The 14,815-nt window shown below is 47.2% G+C and overlaps 1 protein-coding gene across 1 annotated transcript in view; it reads left to right on the top strand.

Moving 5' to 3' along the window:
- Positions 1-10,851: 10,851 nt before the first annotated feature.
- LOC113406021 (pseudouridine-5'-phosphatase-like) overlaps positions 10,852-14,815 on the top strand; it is a 149,585-nt gene continuing 145,621 nt past the window's right edge. The window contains exon 1 of the mRNA XM_026648098.1: positions 10,852-10,974. Coding sequence (XP_026503883.1) covers positions 10,896-10,974 — 79 coding nt within the window. The 5' untranslated portion in view covers positions 10,852-10,895. The remainder of the gene's footprint in view (positions 10,975-14,815) is intronic.

Raw genomic sequence — 14,815 nt, 5'->3', positions numbered from 1 at the left:
GGGGGGCAGTTAGGGGCAGGGGTCCCAGGAGGGGGCAGTCAGGGGACAAGGAACGGGGGGCGGGTTGGGAGTTCTGAGGGGGGCGGGAAGTGGGAGGGGCAGGGACGGGGCTAGGGCGGGGCTCCTCCCATCCTCTTTTTTGCTTGCTGAAATATGGTAACCCTGTGTAAATGCTTAAATTCTTTCCTAAATCAGGGCCCAGGTCCTGAGTTAGGGAATGATACTAAGGTAACATTATTAACACAAAAAAATGGTACTTGAGCTGCATACCTAAAACTGGCTATTGCGCCCCTAACTGGGCATTCAGTTGCACTCACATGCACCTGAACATTTCCAACAGATGTTGCCTATAGGTGAAATTCTCTCTGCCTGTACAAAACCTAAGAACATTGTTCTTTTGGGGGACTGAGGTATTTTTAAAAAATATCCTTTTCCAGTATCGTCCACAGGGTGTTAATTTATATTTATTAAAAACCAACAAAATATAACTGACCCTTCACACTTGACCATACCAAGTAAGGCCCTGATCATGTAAAAAAGCAGTGGCTCTCAACCTTTCCAGACTACTATACCCTTTCAGGAGTCTGATTTGTCTTGCATACCCCAAAGTTTCACCTCACTTAAAAACTACTTGCTTACAAAATCAGGCATAAAAATACAAAAGTTTCACAGCACACCATTACTGAAAAATGGCTTACTTTCTCATTTTACCATATAATTACAAAATAAATCAATTAGAATATAAATATTGTACTTACCTTTCAGTGGATAGTATATAGAGCAGTATAAACAAGTCACTGTCTGTATACATTTTAGTTTGTACTGACTTCGCTAGTGCTTTTTTTGTAGCCTGTTGTAAAACTAGGCAAATATCTAAATGAGTTGATGTACCCCCTGGAAGACTTCCATGTGCCCCCAGGAGTACACGCATTCCTGATTGAGAACCACTGGTGTAAAGACTTACGCACATGCTTAGCTATATGCACTGAGCGTCATTGAGACTATTCACAGTATGTAAAGTTAAGCATTTGCTTAATCTGTGCAGGTTCAGGGTCTAACACCATGATTGTATCCCTATACCCCATTTCCATCCTTCTCATCAAGCAGACCATGCCTCCTTATTAGCCGTCTGGGTATCACTAATCTCAACATAAGAACATAAGAATGGCCATACTGGGTCAGACTAAAGGTCCATCCAGCCCAGTATCCTGTCTACTGACAGTGACCAATGACAGGTGCATTACCAGGTGCAGGACCAATGCCCCACTGAATGGTCTCACAAATCACAACTGAACAAATTATTTAAATGGGTCATACCTCATCACATCACATGGAAAAGTTTAAAATTAAAAATAAAGTCATTAAAATAAGAAAGACAGTTATACCATTTCCCTTCGCACCCTCCCTTTTTTTTCTTCCCCAGTTTCAATAAAACACGATTGTTGTGATATTTATGAGTCAAATTATGTAATGGCATCCAATAAAACTGGAATTAGCTATTTCAGTTGTTTGTGAGGATACTATACTATGACCTTATTGTGTCTGCTTGGACTTCCCCCCTTCATTTGTCCATTAAGTGGATGTAATTATACTGAATAAATCTAAGGGGGCTTGTCTATTTATACTGGAGGATTTTCTTGTATTGGAATGTAACTGTGAAGAATTAGCTGACATAATGCTGATCACAATTAACCCAGCCAATGTAGAGTAGGGCAAATTACGATCATCTTTCAGTCAGCTAACTTGATCACAATCATGTTTAAACCCAATACAATTTTGTAATGCAGAGCATCCAGCTGTAAGACTAGTCTCCCTTAGAATACAAGGATTGTTTGATTTATAGAATGGGATCTGCCTGGGATTCACTAATTTTTAACATATTCAAAAGCTCTGCATGAAACAGACCAATTTTTTGGTAAAGATAGTTTGGTTACATTTTCAAAAAGTTAGAAGGAATCTCTTTTAAAACAAAATGTACAGAAAACATTCTTTTTTGCATATAAAAAATCACTGTCTCATGTTACATGGCTCATTATGATGTAATTTCTTGCAGTCAGTGAGTACTGATGTCACATTATCAACTAATATAGGTGACAAAGCTACATTCATTAGAATATTATATTAGGGAAAATGTATTAAATTATATGTACAACTACCCTTCTAATCACTGACTACACTGGTATTTGTTAGACATGCTTGATAAACAAATCCTTGCTAGAAACCCTGATAAACTGCCTACACTCTTTCAGCAGCTTTTGAAGCAACTGATATGCTGGTATTCTAAGCACTGCGTCAATTTTAAAGGAATTTGCCACATAACAGATTCACCTTTTTTCTTTTGTCCATGCATTGTGTGTGTGTTTGTTTGCTTTTTAAAGATCACAATCCAATTCCCAGTTGATAAAATTATTAGGAAAAGTGACATACTTGGTATCTGAGACAAGGGCCATGTTTACACTACAAAATTAAGTCGACCTAACTTATGTTAGCATACAGCTGCCTCCAGAGCCATCCCTAGGGTATGGCAAATCGGGGTCCCCCCCATCCAGGTCGGGAGTGTGTGTGTCCTGGGCCCCATATCCCCCTAGGGATAGCCCTGGCTGCCGCTGTAATTACATAGCTTGTGCATGTCTATACTTTGCTCATTGTGTTGGCGGTGCACATCCTCACCAGCAGTACTTGTATTGATTGTACTGTCAGCAGTGGCTCCTGAAAGCTAGTAACAGTCGACATAAGCCCTGCCGTGTCTACACTAACGCTGTATTGACCAAACTACATCGATTTTGACTCTACATCTCTCATGGAGATGAAATTATCAAGTGGGCATAGCGGGGCAGTAATGTCAGCTGAAGCGAAATTTAAGTGTAGACACTTCCATAGTTAGATCGACGTAAGCTGCCTTGCGTCGATTTAACTCTGCAGTTAGGGTCGCCAGGCATCCGGTTTTTGACTGGAATGCCGGGTCAAAAAGGGACCCTGGCAGATCCAGTCAGCACCGCTGACCAGACTGCTAAAAGTTTGGTTGGTAGCACAGCAGGGCTAAGGCAGGCTCCCAGAAGTGGCCGGCATGTCCGGCTCCTAGGCAGCGGGGCCACGGGGCTCCACATGCTGCTCTCACCCTGAGCGCCGGCTTCGCAGCTCCCATCGGCCAGGAACCGTGGCCAATGAGAGCTGTGGGGGCGGCGCCTGCGGGCACGGGCAGAACTCCCTGACCCCTCTGCCTAGGAGCCGTCCATACATGCTGGCCACTTCTGGGAGCTGCCTGAGGTAAGTGCCACCCAGCTAGAGCCCACACCCTGAATCCCCTCCCACACCCCAATCCCCTGGCCCAAGTTGAAACCCCCTCCAACACCCTAACTCCCTCCCAGAGCCTGCAACCCCTCCCGCACCCCAACCCCCTACCCCAGCCCTGAGCCCCCTCCCTCACCCAAACTCCCTCCCAGAGCCCCACACTCCCTCCTGCACCCCAACCCCCTATCCCATCCCTGAACTCACTCCCACACCCAAATTCCCTCCCAGAGCCCATATCCCCTCCTGCACCCGAAACTCCTCATTCCCAACCCCATCCCAGAGCCTACACCCGCAGCTAGAGCCCACATCCCCTCCCACACCCCAACCCCCTGCCTCGGCCTTGAGCCCTGTCATAACTATAAAGGGAAGGGTAACAGCTCTCCATGTACAGTACTAAAATCCCTCCTGGCCAGAGACTCCAAAATCCTTTTACCTGTAAAGGGTTAAGAAGCTAGGGTAACCTGGCTGACACCTGACCCAAAGGACCAATAAGGGGACAAGATACTTTCAAATCTTGGGGGGTGGGGGGAGGCTTTTGTGTGTGCTCTTTGTTTTATGGGGTTGTTCGCTCTTGGGACTGAGAGGGACCAGACATCAATCCAGGTTCTCCCCATCTTTCTAAACAAGTCTCTCTTATTTCAAACTTGTAAGTAAAAAAGCCAGGCAAGGCGTCTTAGTTTTACTTTGTTTTCTCAACTTGTAAATGTACCTTTTACCAGAGTGTTTATCTTTGTTTGCTGTACTTTAAACCTAAGACAGAGGGGGGTCCTCTGAGCTCTTTAAGTTTGATTACCCTGTAAAGTTATTTTCCATACTGATTTTACAGAGATGATTTTTACCTTTTTCTTTAATTAAAAGCCTTCTTTTTAAGAACCTGATTGATTTCTCCTTGTTTTAAGATCCAAGGGGGTTTGGATCTGTATTCACCAGGAGTTGGTGAAAGGAAGGAGGGGGGAAGGGTCAATTTCTCCTTGTTTAAGATCCAAGGAGTTTGGATCTGTATTCACCAGGGAATTGGTGAGAGGTTTCTCAAGGCTTCCCAGGGAGGGAATCCAGTGGGAATGGTGGCAGCGGGACCAGAGCTAAGCTGGTAGTTAAGCTTAGAAGTTTTCATGCAGGCCCCTACATTTGTACCCTAAAGTTCAAAGTGGGGATACAGCCTTGACAAGCCCTCTCCCGCACTCCGAACACCTCGGCCCCAGCCTGGAGCCCCCTCCTTAGGGTGACCAGATGTCCCGATTTTATAGGGACAGTCCCGATTTTTGGGTCTTTTTCTTATATAGGCTCCTATTACCCCCCACCCCCGTCCCGATTTTTCACACTTGTTGTCTGGTCACCCTACCCCTCCTTCACCCAAAATCCCTCATCCCCAGCCCCATTGCAGAGCATGCACCCCCCCCAAGCCGAAGACCTCACCCCCCCACACACCCAAACTCTCTGTCCCAGCCCTGAGCCCCCTCCCGCACCCTGAACCCCTCAATTGTGGCCCCATCCCACTGGAATGGGTTACCTAGGGAGGTGGCAGAATCTCCTTCCTTAGAGGTTTTTAAGGTCAGGCTTGACAAAGCCCTGGCTGGGATGATTTAGTTGGGGATTGGTCCTGCTTTGAGCAGGGGATTGGACTAGATGACCTCCTGAGGTCTCTTCCAACCCTGATATTCTATGATTCTATGAACCCATACTCCCAGCCGGAGCCCTCACCCCTTCCCACACCCCAACCCCCTGCCCCAGTCCAGTGAAAGTGAGTGAGGGTGGGAGAGAGCGAGTGACAGAGGGAGGGAGGATAGAGTGAGTGGGGGTACGGCCTCGGAGAAGGCACAGGGCTTTGGGGAAGGGGCGGGGTGGGGGGAGGGTCAAAGGTGTTCAGTTTTGTGCGATTAGAAAGTTGGCAATCCTATCTACAGTGTACACCAGACCAAAGTAAAAACATGCTGTCTGGTGACAACACAATTATTTCTTGCTGAGAGGAAATTGCAGTAATCATTATTAATACCCATTCAGCAAGGTCACACGAGTATGCACTCAGGTCCTGATCTGGCAAAGACTTTTAAATTTTACATGCTGTGCATAGTGGTGTGGAAGCCAACATGTTTTAAAAGAGCATAATTTCTTCCAGACTGGACAAGGCTTAAAGCAGAACTGCCAACTCGAAGCAATGAAAAATCATGAATAAAGTTAAAAAAAAAAAATCAATGCCACTTGGTACATGTAATAATGATTTTGACACCTCCTACATGCTGTGTAAGATGCCAAATGTTCCCCAGCCAAGAAATGTCCCAAAGGGGTGGCAACAACCTTGTCCTATTAAAATTGCTCAATCAAAAGAAATTCCAGAGGCTAAGTATGGAGACTCCCCTGATTGTGAGAAGATTCTAGTCTGTTTCTGCAACCTCTTTGGACTTCTGAAAACAACTAATCAGCAGTTCATCATGCCGTAAACAAACCAGCATATAACAAACTACCACGTAAGCAAACTAGTTTACACAATTTCTTTGACTCCATTTTATGCTTTCTTTAGATAGCAAGTGTGAAAAATCAGGATGGGGGGGGGGGGGGGTAATAGTCGCCTATAAAAAACAAAGCCCCTAATGTTGGGACATCTAGTCACCCTAGTTTTCTTCAAGAAAATCTTTAGATAGGTTTGAGCCACTTTGGACCATTTATGGCTCTGATCCTGCATTTAAGACATATGAGTAGCTTTACTCTTGCAAATCCCATTAAAGTTCTGCACGATTTTACAAGATTGGGGCTAAGATGTCAACAGTGCCAATAGGAAACCACCCACAGCATAAACAGAGTACATAGAGTTCATAGAATCATAGAGTGACTAACAGAGGGAGTTTGCCTGGGAGTTTGCCTGGGGAGAGCCCACTGCAGCTTTCAGCTTGCAGGCTTCTCCGAGTAGTTACTTCAACAGCTGAGGAAGATCTGAGAAGGAAAATAATATGGATGGTGAGTGTTCAGCTGTTGTGACCTGCACAGGATATGCCATGTTTGTCTTTCTTCCACAGGACAGAAGCAACTTTGTCTGTACAAACTGCAAGCTGGTCTCCATATTGGAAGAGAAGGTTCAAGGTCTGAAGAAACAAGTATCTGCATTTCATAAGAGAAAATGAAGATTTCTTGGACAGACGTCAGGATATGCTTCTATGGGCACACCATTCTGAAGAATCAGAGCAGGCTGCACAACGGGGACAGGACGGTGAAGAAAATTGGCAGCATGTGACCTCCAGAAGAAGAAAGAGGAACATCCATGTACCAGCAATGCAGATACAGGTGAGCAACCGTTTTCATGTTCTCTCCACAGGTACTAATGCGGAGAGTGGACTAGATGATACATCTGAGGGAAGGGAGCAGAAGGAGACTCCACCGATTGAAGGCATGAGATGCACTGTCCTAGGGATGGAGGTTCCATGACCACCGCTCCCAAGAGAAGGAGGTGGGTGGTGGTGGTCGGGGACTCCCTCCTAAGGGGGACTGAGTCATCTACCTACTGCCTCGACCGGGAAAACCAAGAATTGTGCTGCTTGCCAGGAGCTAGGATTCACGATATGACGGAGAGACTGCCAAGACTCATCAAGCCCTCGGATCGCTACCCCTTCCTGCTTCTCCACATGAGCACCAATGATTCTGCCAAGAATGACTTGAATGGATCACTGCAGACTACCTGGCTCTGGGAAGAAGGATAAAGGAGTTTGAGGCGCAAGTGGTGTTTTTGTCCATCCTCCCTGTGGAAGGAAAAGGCCCGGGTAGAAATCGTCAAATCGTGGAAGTCAATGAATGGTACACAGGTGGTGTCAGAAAGAAGGTTTTGGATTCTTTGACGATGGGATGGTGTTCCAAGAAGAAGGATTTTTAGGCAGAGAAGAGCTCCACCTAACGAAGAGAGGGAAGAGCAACTTCGCACGCAGGCTGGCTAACCTAGTGAGGAGGGCTTTAAACTAGGTTCACCGGGGGAAGGAGACCAAAGCCCTGAGGTAAATGGGGAAGTGGGATACCAGGAGAAAGCACAAGGAGGAGAGCGCAAGAGGGGAGAACTCCTGCCTCATACTGAGAAAGCAGGACGATCAGCGAGTTATCTTAAGTGCCTATACACAAATGCAAGAAGCCTGGGAAACAAGCAGGGAGAACTGGAAGTCCTGGCACAGTCAAGGAATTATGATGTGACTGGAATAACAGAGACTTGGTGGGATAACTCACATGACTGGAGTACTGTCATGGATGGATATAAACTGTTCAGGAAGGACAGGCAGGGCAGAAAAGGTGGGGGAGTTGCATTGTAAGTAAGAGAGCAGCATGATTGCTCAGAGATCCAGTATGAAACTGCAGAAAAACCTGAGAGTCTCTGGATTAAGTTTAGAAGTGTGAACAATAAGGGTGACGTCATGGTGGGAGTCTGCTATAGATCACCAGACCAGGGGTATGAGGTGGACGAGGTTTTCTTCAGGCAATTAACAGAAGTTACTAGATCACAGGCCCTGGTTCTCATGGGGGACTTCAATCACCCCAATATCTGCTGGGAGAGCAATACAACGGTGCACAGACAATCCAGGAAGTTTTTGGAAAGGATAAGGGACAATTTCCTGGTGCAAGTGCTGGAGGAACCAACTAGGGGCAGAGCTCTTCTTGACCTGCTGCTCACAAACAGGGAAGAATTAGTAGGGGAAGCAAAAGTGGATGGGAACCTGGGAGGCAGTGACCATGAGATGGTCGAGTTCAGGATCCTGACACAAGGAAGAAAGGAGAGCAGCAGAATACGGACCTAGGACTTCAGAAAAGCAGACTTTGACTTCCTCAGGGAACTGATGGGCAGAATCCCCTGGGAGAATAACATGAGGGGGAAAGGAGTCCAGGAGAGCTGGCTGTATTTTAAAGAATCCTTATTGAGTTTACAGGAACAAACCATCCTGATGTGTAGAAAGAATAGTAAATATGGCAGGCGCCCAGCTTGGCTTAACAGTGAAATCCTTGCTGATCTTAAACACAAAAAAGAAGCTTACAAGCAGCTTGGACAAATGACCAGAGAGGAGTATAAAAAGATTGCTCAGGCATGCAGGAGAGAAATCAGGAAGACCAAATCGCACTTGGAGTTGCAGCTAGCAAGGGATGTTAAGAGTAACAAGAAGGGTTTCTTCAGGTATGTTAGAAACAAGAAGGTGGTCAAGGAAAGTTTTGGCCCCTTACTGAATGTGGGAGGCAACATAGTGACAGAGGATGTGGAAAAAGCTAATGTACTCAATGCTTTTTTTGCGTCTGTTTTCACGAACAAGGTCAACTCCCAGACTACTGTACTGGGCAGCACAGTATGGGGAGGAGGTGACCAGACCTCTATGGAGAAAGAAGTGGTTCAGGACTATTTAGAAAAGCTGGACAAGTCCATGGGGCTGAATGCACTGCATTTTAGCAAGGGTGCTAAAGGAGCTGGCGGATGTGAATGCAGAGCCATTGGCCATTATCTTTGAAAACTCATGGTGATCGGGGGAGGTCCCGGATGACTGGAAAAAGGCTAATGTAGTGCCCATCTTTAAAAAAGGGAAGAAGGAGGATCCGGGGAACTACAGGCCAGTCAGCTTCACCTCAGTCCCTGGAAAAATCATGGAGCAGGTCTTCAAGTATCAATTCTGAAGCACTTAGAGGAGAGAAAGTGATAAGGAACAGCAGCATGGATTCACCAAGGGCAAGTCATGCCTGACTAATCTAATTGCCTTCTATGCTGAGATAACTGGCTCTGTGGATGAGGGGAAAGCAGTGGACGTGTTATTCCTTGACTTTAGCAAAGCTTTTGATATGTCAGAGTCCTGCACTTAGGACGGAAGAATCCCATGCACTGCTACAGACTAGGGATCGAGTGGTTAGGCAGCAGTTCTGCAGAAAAGGACCTAGGGGTTACAGTGGACGAGAAGCTGGATGTGAGTCAACAGTGTTCCCATGTTGCCAAGCAGGCTAACGGCATTTTGGGCTGAATAAGGAGGAGCACTGCCAGCAGATCGAGGGACGTGATCATTCCCTTCTATTTGGCATTGGTGAGGCCTCAATTGGAGTACTGTGTCTAGTTTTGGGCCCCACACTACAAGAGGGATGTGGAAAAATTGGAAAGAGTCCAGCGAAGGGCAACAACAATGATTAGGGGGCTGGAGCACATGATTTATGAGGAGAGGCTGAGGGAACTGGGATTATTTAGTCTGCAGAAGAGAAGAATGAGGGGGGGATTTGATAGCTGCTTTCAACTACCTGAAAGGGGGTTCCAAAGAGGATGGATCTAGACTGTTCTCAGTGGTACCAGATGACAGAACAAGGAGTAATAGTATCAAGTTGCAGTGGGGGAGGTTTAGGTTGTATATTAGGTGGAATCTCCTTCCTTAGAGGTTTTTAAGGTCAGGCTTGACGAAGCCCTGGCTGGGCTGATTTAGTTGGGGATTGGTCCTGCTTTGAGCAGGGTGTTGGACTTGATGACCTCGTGAGGTCCCTTCCAAGCCTGATATTCTATGATTCTATGAATCATCCCATACCTGCAATACTATGCGGTCTCACCAGTCTGTGCTTGTTTGCTGGGCCCAGAATCGGCGTTCCACTGTATCAACATGCCCCAATGCCGCCATGATATCCCAATGACCACATCCCGTGCTTTTAGGAACGAGTGTGTCCATGTCCTCCTCATAATCTTCCTCATGCTAGCGGCTCCTAGTTAGGCTCTGCACATACTGCAGGATAATGCGCGAGGTGTTTAAAATGCTCACAAAAGCAGTATGCAGCTGAATGGGCTCCATGCTTGCTGTACTATGGCGTCTGCACAGATAATCCGGGAAAAAAAGGCATGAAATGATTGTTTGCCGTTGCTTTCAAGGAGGGAGGGAGGGAAGGGAGACTGACAACATGTACCCAAAACGAACCGCGACAATGTTTTTGCCCCATCAGGCATTGGGAGCTTAACTCATTATTCCAATGGGCAGCGGGGACTGTGGGATAGCTACCCACAGTATACCACTCTGTGAGTCGATGCTAGCCATGGTATTCAGGGCACACTCTGCTGACCTAATGCACTTAGGGGGGACTGTATAAAATCGGTTACTAAACATCGACTTCTATAAAATCGACCTAATTTCGTAGTGTAGACATACCCTTATTTTAGTCTGCTTCCGCCTCTGGGTAGAGATATGAGTTATGCCTAGTTATCAAATTGGCCAGGCCTCCATACACTGTGGGGGTTGTGCCTGGGTACTACAGAGGCTCCTACAGCCTCAGTGACACAGGCTACAAATGGAGTTTGCTTTTGCGGCTGTGGCCCAGATGCTCTCCGCACGTGGTTTAGTTTCTCTCCCTAATCCAGAGCCGCCCTGGAGGGAGAGAGACAGAAAACTGCAGCACCCGCTCCCTTCTCCCCTGGGGCGAAGCAGTGCAGCCCGCGGCCCCAAGCTGCAGCGCAGAGCACTTCGTGTGAGCATCCCGCAGCCCTTGCTCCAGCGCACGGCACCAGCCCCAGCTCCGCGCCGCCCCCACTACCAAACAGCAGCAGCAGGCGCCCGCCTCCCCTTCGCCGGCGGCTGACAGCGCTTGCGCCGCCCGGCTCCTCCGCTTGTGCTCCCGGCTCCCGCCGCTGCCCCGCCATGGCCGCTTCCTCCTGCCGCCCCGCTCCGCCGCGGCCCGCCACCCACCTGATCTTTGACATGGACGGTCTCCTGCTGGGTGCGTAGCCCGCGCCTCCGCTGCTCCCGCCTGGCCCCAGCCGCTCTCACGCCAGGCTGCGGCCCTGTGGGGCAGGGCGGTTCGGCCCCTTCCTGCTGCCGCGCCGGGAGAGGGGCCGGGCGCAGCCGCTTGTGTCCCTGTCCAGGGGTGGCACAGCGCGCGCCGGTGGTTGAGTGGCGCCCTTCGCTGCTAGCCCTCTCTCTGCGGGGGCAAGCTCGAGCTGGGTCCCTGGGCTGCTGCAGTTCTGACCATTGCTTCACTCTCCTGTGCCCCCCTCACTGAATGGGGATGCCACCAGGGTGTGCCGGGGTAGCCATGTAAGCCCAGCCTGCTGTGGGGATGAAAGAGGTTTGCAGTCCCCAGCCTCTGAGAGTCCTCTGGCCTCCTTGGTGTACAAGGTACCGGGCTCCAATCCAAACATCTGACTCGAGGGGGAAGCAGTGGGACAATTTACAGCTCCAGTGCAATAGGCAGGACTGGGGCAGCTGTTTGGAGAAACACATTATTAGTAGAAAAGTTGGTGAGTAGGCTTGGTCTCATTTCAACCGGGTTGGTTACTTCCTGTAAGAAGTAAATAAAACACACTGTTCCGCAGTGCTACCTCGAACGACTACAGCTCTACAGTAGTGCTGTAACTGGGCCTTGATGATTTCACTAGTTCGTGGGACTGTTAAGCACATACATAAGTGCCTGCAAGATGAAAGCCTTATTTTGCACCACTACTGTAGATTACTGTAATCCTTGTGTACGGATTTTGGTTCTGATAAGTAGTTGACCTGTCATAGTGTAGGAAACCAAACTTTTCACCTGGAAGAATTCTGGGAGAGCATGGTTTGGGTGTGTATGCCTTCCCCTGAAGAAAGGGAGGAAGAGAGAGGTCCTAATGGTTTAGCCCATCATATAAATTAATTTTTCTGTTTCCCTTCTGGAAAATAGCCATTTTTACCCTTCCACATTCATTGTCTCCATTTAATTTAAAGGGGCATCAGTTTAAAAATATTGTGCAAACAAATTTATTTACCTGTGTTGCTCATAGTACCTTACATTATATAAGAAAAGAAAAAAAATATTTAAAGTCTCATTAACGTTACTATTTAGACACTTTGTTCACCTTTTGCAGTTCTCTCATCAGGGACAGTGCCAATCAGTGAAGTCAGTATCACATGTTTATACTCAATTTCACTTTCAGCTTCTAAGTGCTGCACTGCAGGGGGATATTAATTTGTCTAAATCCCACTGTTTTCATTGTTTTTTTTTTAAATGGAAATATTTATATTGGTCTTTATGACTTTTTTCTTGTTAGTTTTTAGTATTTTTAATTTAAATAGAAGTTTTACAAACTTCTAGCAGCCCAGATGCTCCTCTAAGTCAAAGAGTGTAATTTACCAACATAAGTAAACATTTACTCCTGAGGGAATTCTGCACACAATATTTTATAATTATGCAAATTTTATTTGTCAAATAAATGTGGAGGCTCCTGCATGGCTTTGGGGAGCACAGGCCACTGGCTGCACAGAGATGAGAGATCACTGTGCAGCTCCCCGTGTCCCTTGGGACACAGACTCAGCAGTGAGGCTAGGGTGACCCAATTTTATAGGGACAGTCCCGATTTCTTGGGTCTTTTCCTTATATAGGCTCCTATTACCCTCCACCCCCCTGTCCCGATTTTTCACATTTGCTGTCTGGTCACCCTAGGTGAGGCTGCACCCAACCCAGACATAGCGCAAGGACCGGGCCTGCCCCAGAAATACCCTAGGCCCTGCCCCTCTGTGCCAGTTGCACCAGGTGTGGGCAGGCAGGCTCAGCAAGGCAGGATCCAAGTGTGGAGGGACTTAGTGTGGGGGGATCCAGGTGTGGGTTGAGAGGGCTCTGGGTGGGTCAATCTGGGTGCGGGCAGCTCAGTGTGGGATCTAGATGGACAGGGGCTTGTTGGGGGTTTCTGGGTGCAATGGTAATGGGACTCTGCAGGGGGGTCCAGGTGAAGGTGGTTGGGGCTTAGCAGGGGGCGGGGTCTGGGTGTGGGGAGGATAGAGCTTGGCAAGGGGGTATGGGTGTGGGCTCATTGGGGGGGTCCAGATGCAGCTAGGTGGAGATTCGGGTGTGGGTGGCTCGTCAGGGTGGTCCAGGTGCAGGGGGAGTGGGGCTCATCAGGGGCGCTTCTGAGTGTGTGTGTGTGGGGGGGTTAGGCTTGGCGGGAGGGTCTGGGTATGAGGGGATCTGGCTGCACAGTGGTTGGGTGGATGGGGCAGGGGATCCTGTACAAGAATCCATCCCGCTGCAGCTGAGGAGTGATGGGTGCAGGAAACGGAGGAGGGAGGGGGAGAAAGAGAGTTTGCAGAGCTTCCTGCAGCTGGGGGAGAAATCTGGGGGTGGGTCTGACCTGGCCCTGGATGCCGTGCAGGGGAAGAGGAAGTCCTGTCCTCCCCAGCCCTGACGGGACTAGCAGCTGAGCCGGGCGCAGGGTAGGAGCCACCAGCCGGGTCTTCCCCAGTCCCGCATCCCCACAGTGATTTGCCTCTCTGCTGGCTGCCCTTGGCCCCCGAAACAGACTGCTGGGGAGGGTCGCATGACTGCTCTTGTGGCTTCCCTTTGCTTCCCCGTCAGAAAGTACTTTTTCTGCAGGGAATATAAATTCTGCGCATGCGCAGTGGTGCAGAATTCCTCCAGGAGTAGAGTATGTAGGTCCTGAGCTTGGAAATACTTATATGTATGAATAACTTGAATAACTTTATACTCATGAGCAGTCTCATTGATTTTTAACTGTACTTCTCTTGTATGTGTGTGTTTAAGATTGGTGCTTTAAATTACAGACAGTGTCCAAAGGCATTTTTGTGGAAGACCATACTGTCTCTAGTTAAAAATAATACTCTTATAATACTTGAGATTCTGTCTTTATTAGGTACCACAAAATGAAATTAATTAGTCTTCTGAGACTTGTTTAATCCCCCAGACCCAGGGGTTCATACAATGAAGCAGCTTTAAGATTTTCCTAGAATGTGAGCTGTTCATCATACTGGGAAATTAATTCTATGGGATCCCAAGTTCTTGGACCTGAGATTGCTGTGTTTGGGACACTCCAGGTATTAAACCTGCTCTTGACTGTTATTAAATTAATCTCTTTCAGGCTGTTATAGATAAATACCCCAGTTTTTGTGTCACTTTCTGGATTTGTTAAAATAAAAGTCAGACTTCAACTACAGCATCTTGTGTGCAGATGCTCTGATTTAGTGAGGTGCTTGGGCCAGCTGGATTAAGACTAACTTTTTTCCCTTCCTTCAAATTGTGAAGTAGTTTTCAGATTAAAATTGTATTTTTCAGTAATTCTTATACTAAAACACTAATATGATTCCTTCTTAACAGTGAAGGAAACGTACACACACACAAATGCATTAAAAGAAGAGTAATATGATAATGGGAAAACGAGAATATTCATAGTTCAGATTAAAATATACCTTAGTGTCTTCCAGTACAAGGCACAATGGGACACCACCTTAATGATTTTATTAATGCACACCATTATAAATTAGCTATCAGAGGGCTTATGGCTTGTTTCAACCTTTAACTGTCTTGGGTTCTGTCACAACTTTAATATGGTCTTTGTGAGTATACATGGTAAACAGGAGCTGTGAAATTTAGAAAGCAAAAAGTCAGGCAGTCAGGTGGTTTCCAGAATTTGATCCAATATAGTGGTTCTGTCTTTCACGTGGTTAAAAATGTCTGGAGCAGGGTGGATTTGATTTAAGTCAAATTGACTTAAATCATGATTTAAATCACGGGTCAGGAAGACTAGATTTAATCATGGTTTTCTACATAAAAGTGCATTCTTGTACATTGTTATAAC

Source organism: Terrapene carolina, unplaced genomic scaffold, assembly GCF_002925995.2.
Source record: "Terrapene carolina triunguis isolate 2854851 unplaced genomic scaffold, T_m_triunguis-2.0 Scaffold22, whole genome shotgun sequence".
In the NCBI taxonomy this organism is placed as follows: domain Eukaryota; kingdom Metazoa; phylum Chordata; order Testudines; family Emydidae; genus Terrapene; species Terrapene triunguis.
The sequence above is the reverse complement of the archived record's forward strand: the minus strand, read 5'-3'. Positions and strand labels throughout refer to the sequence as shown.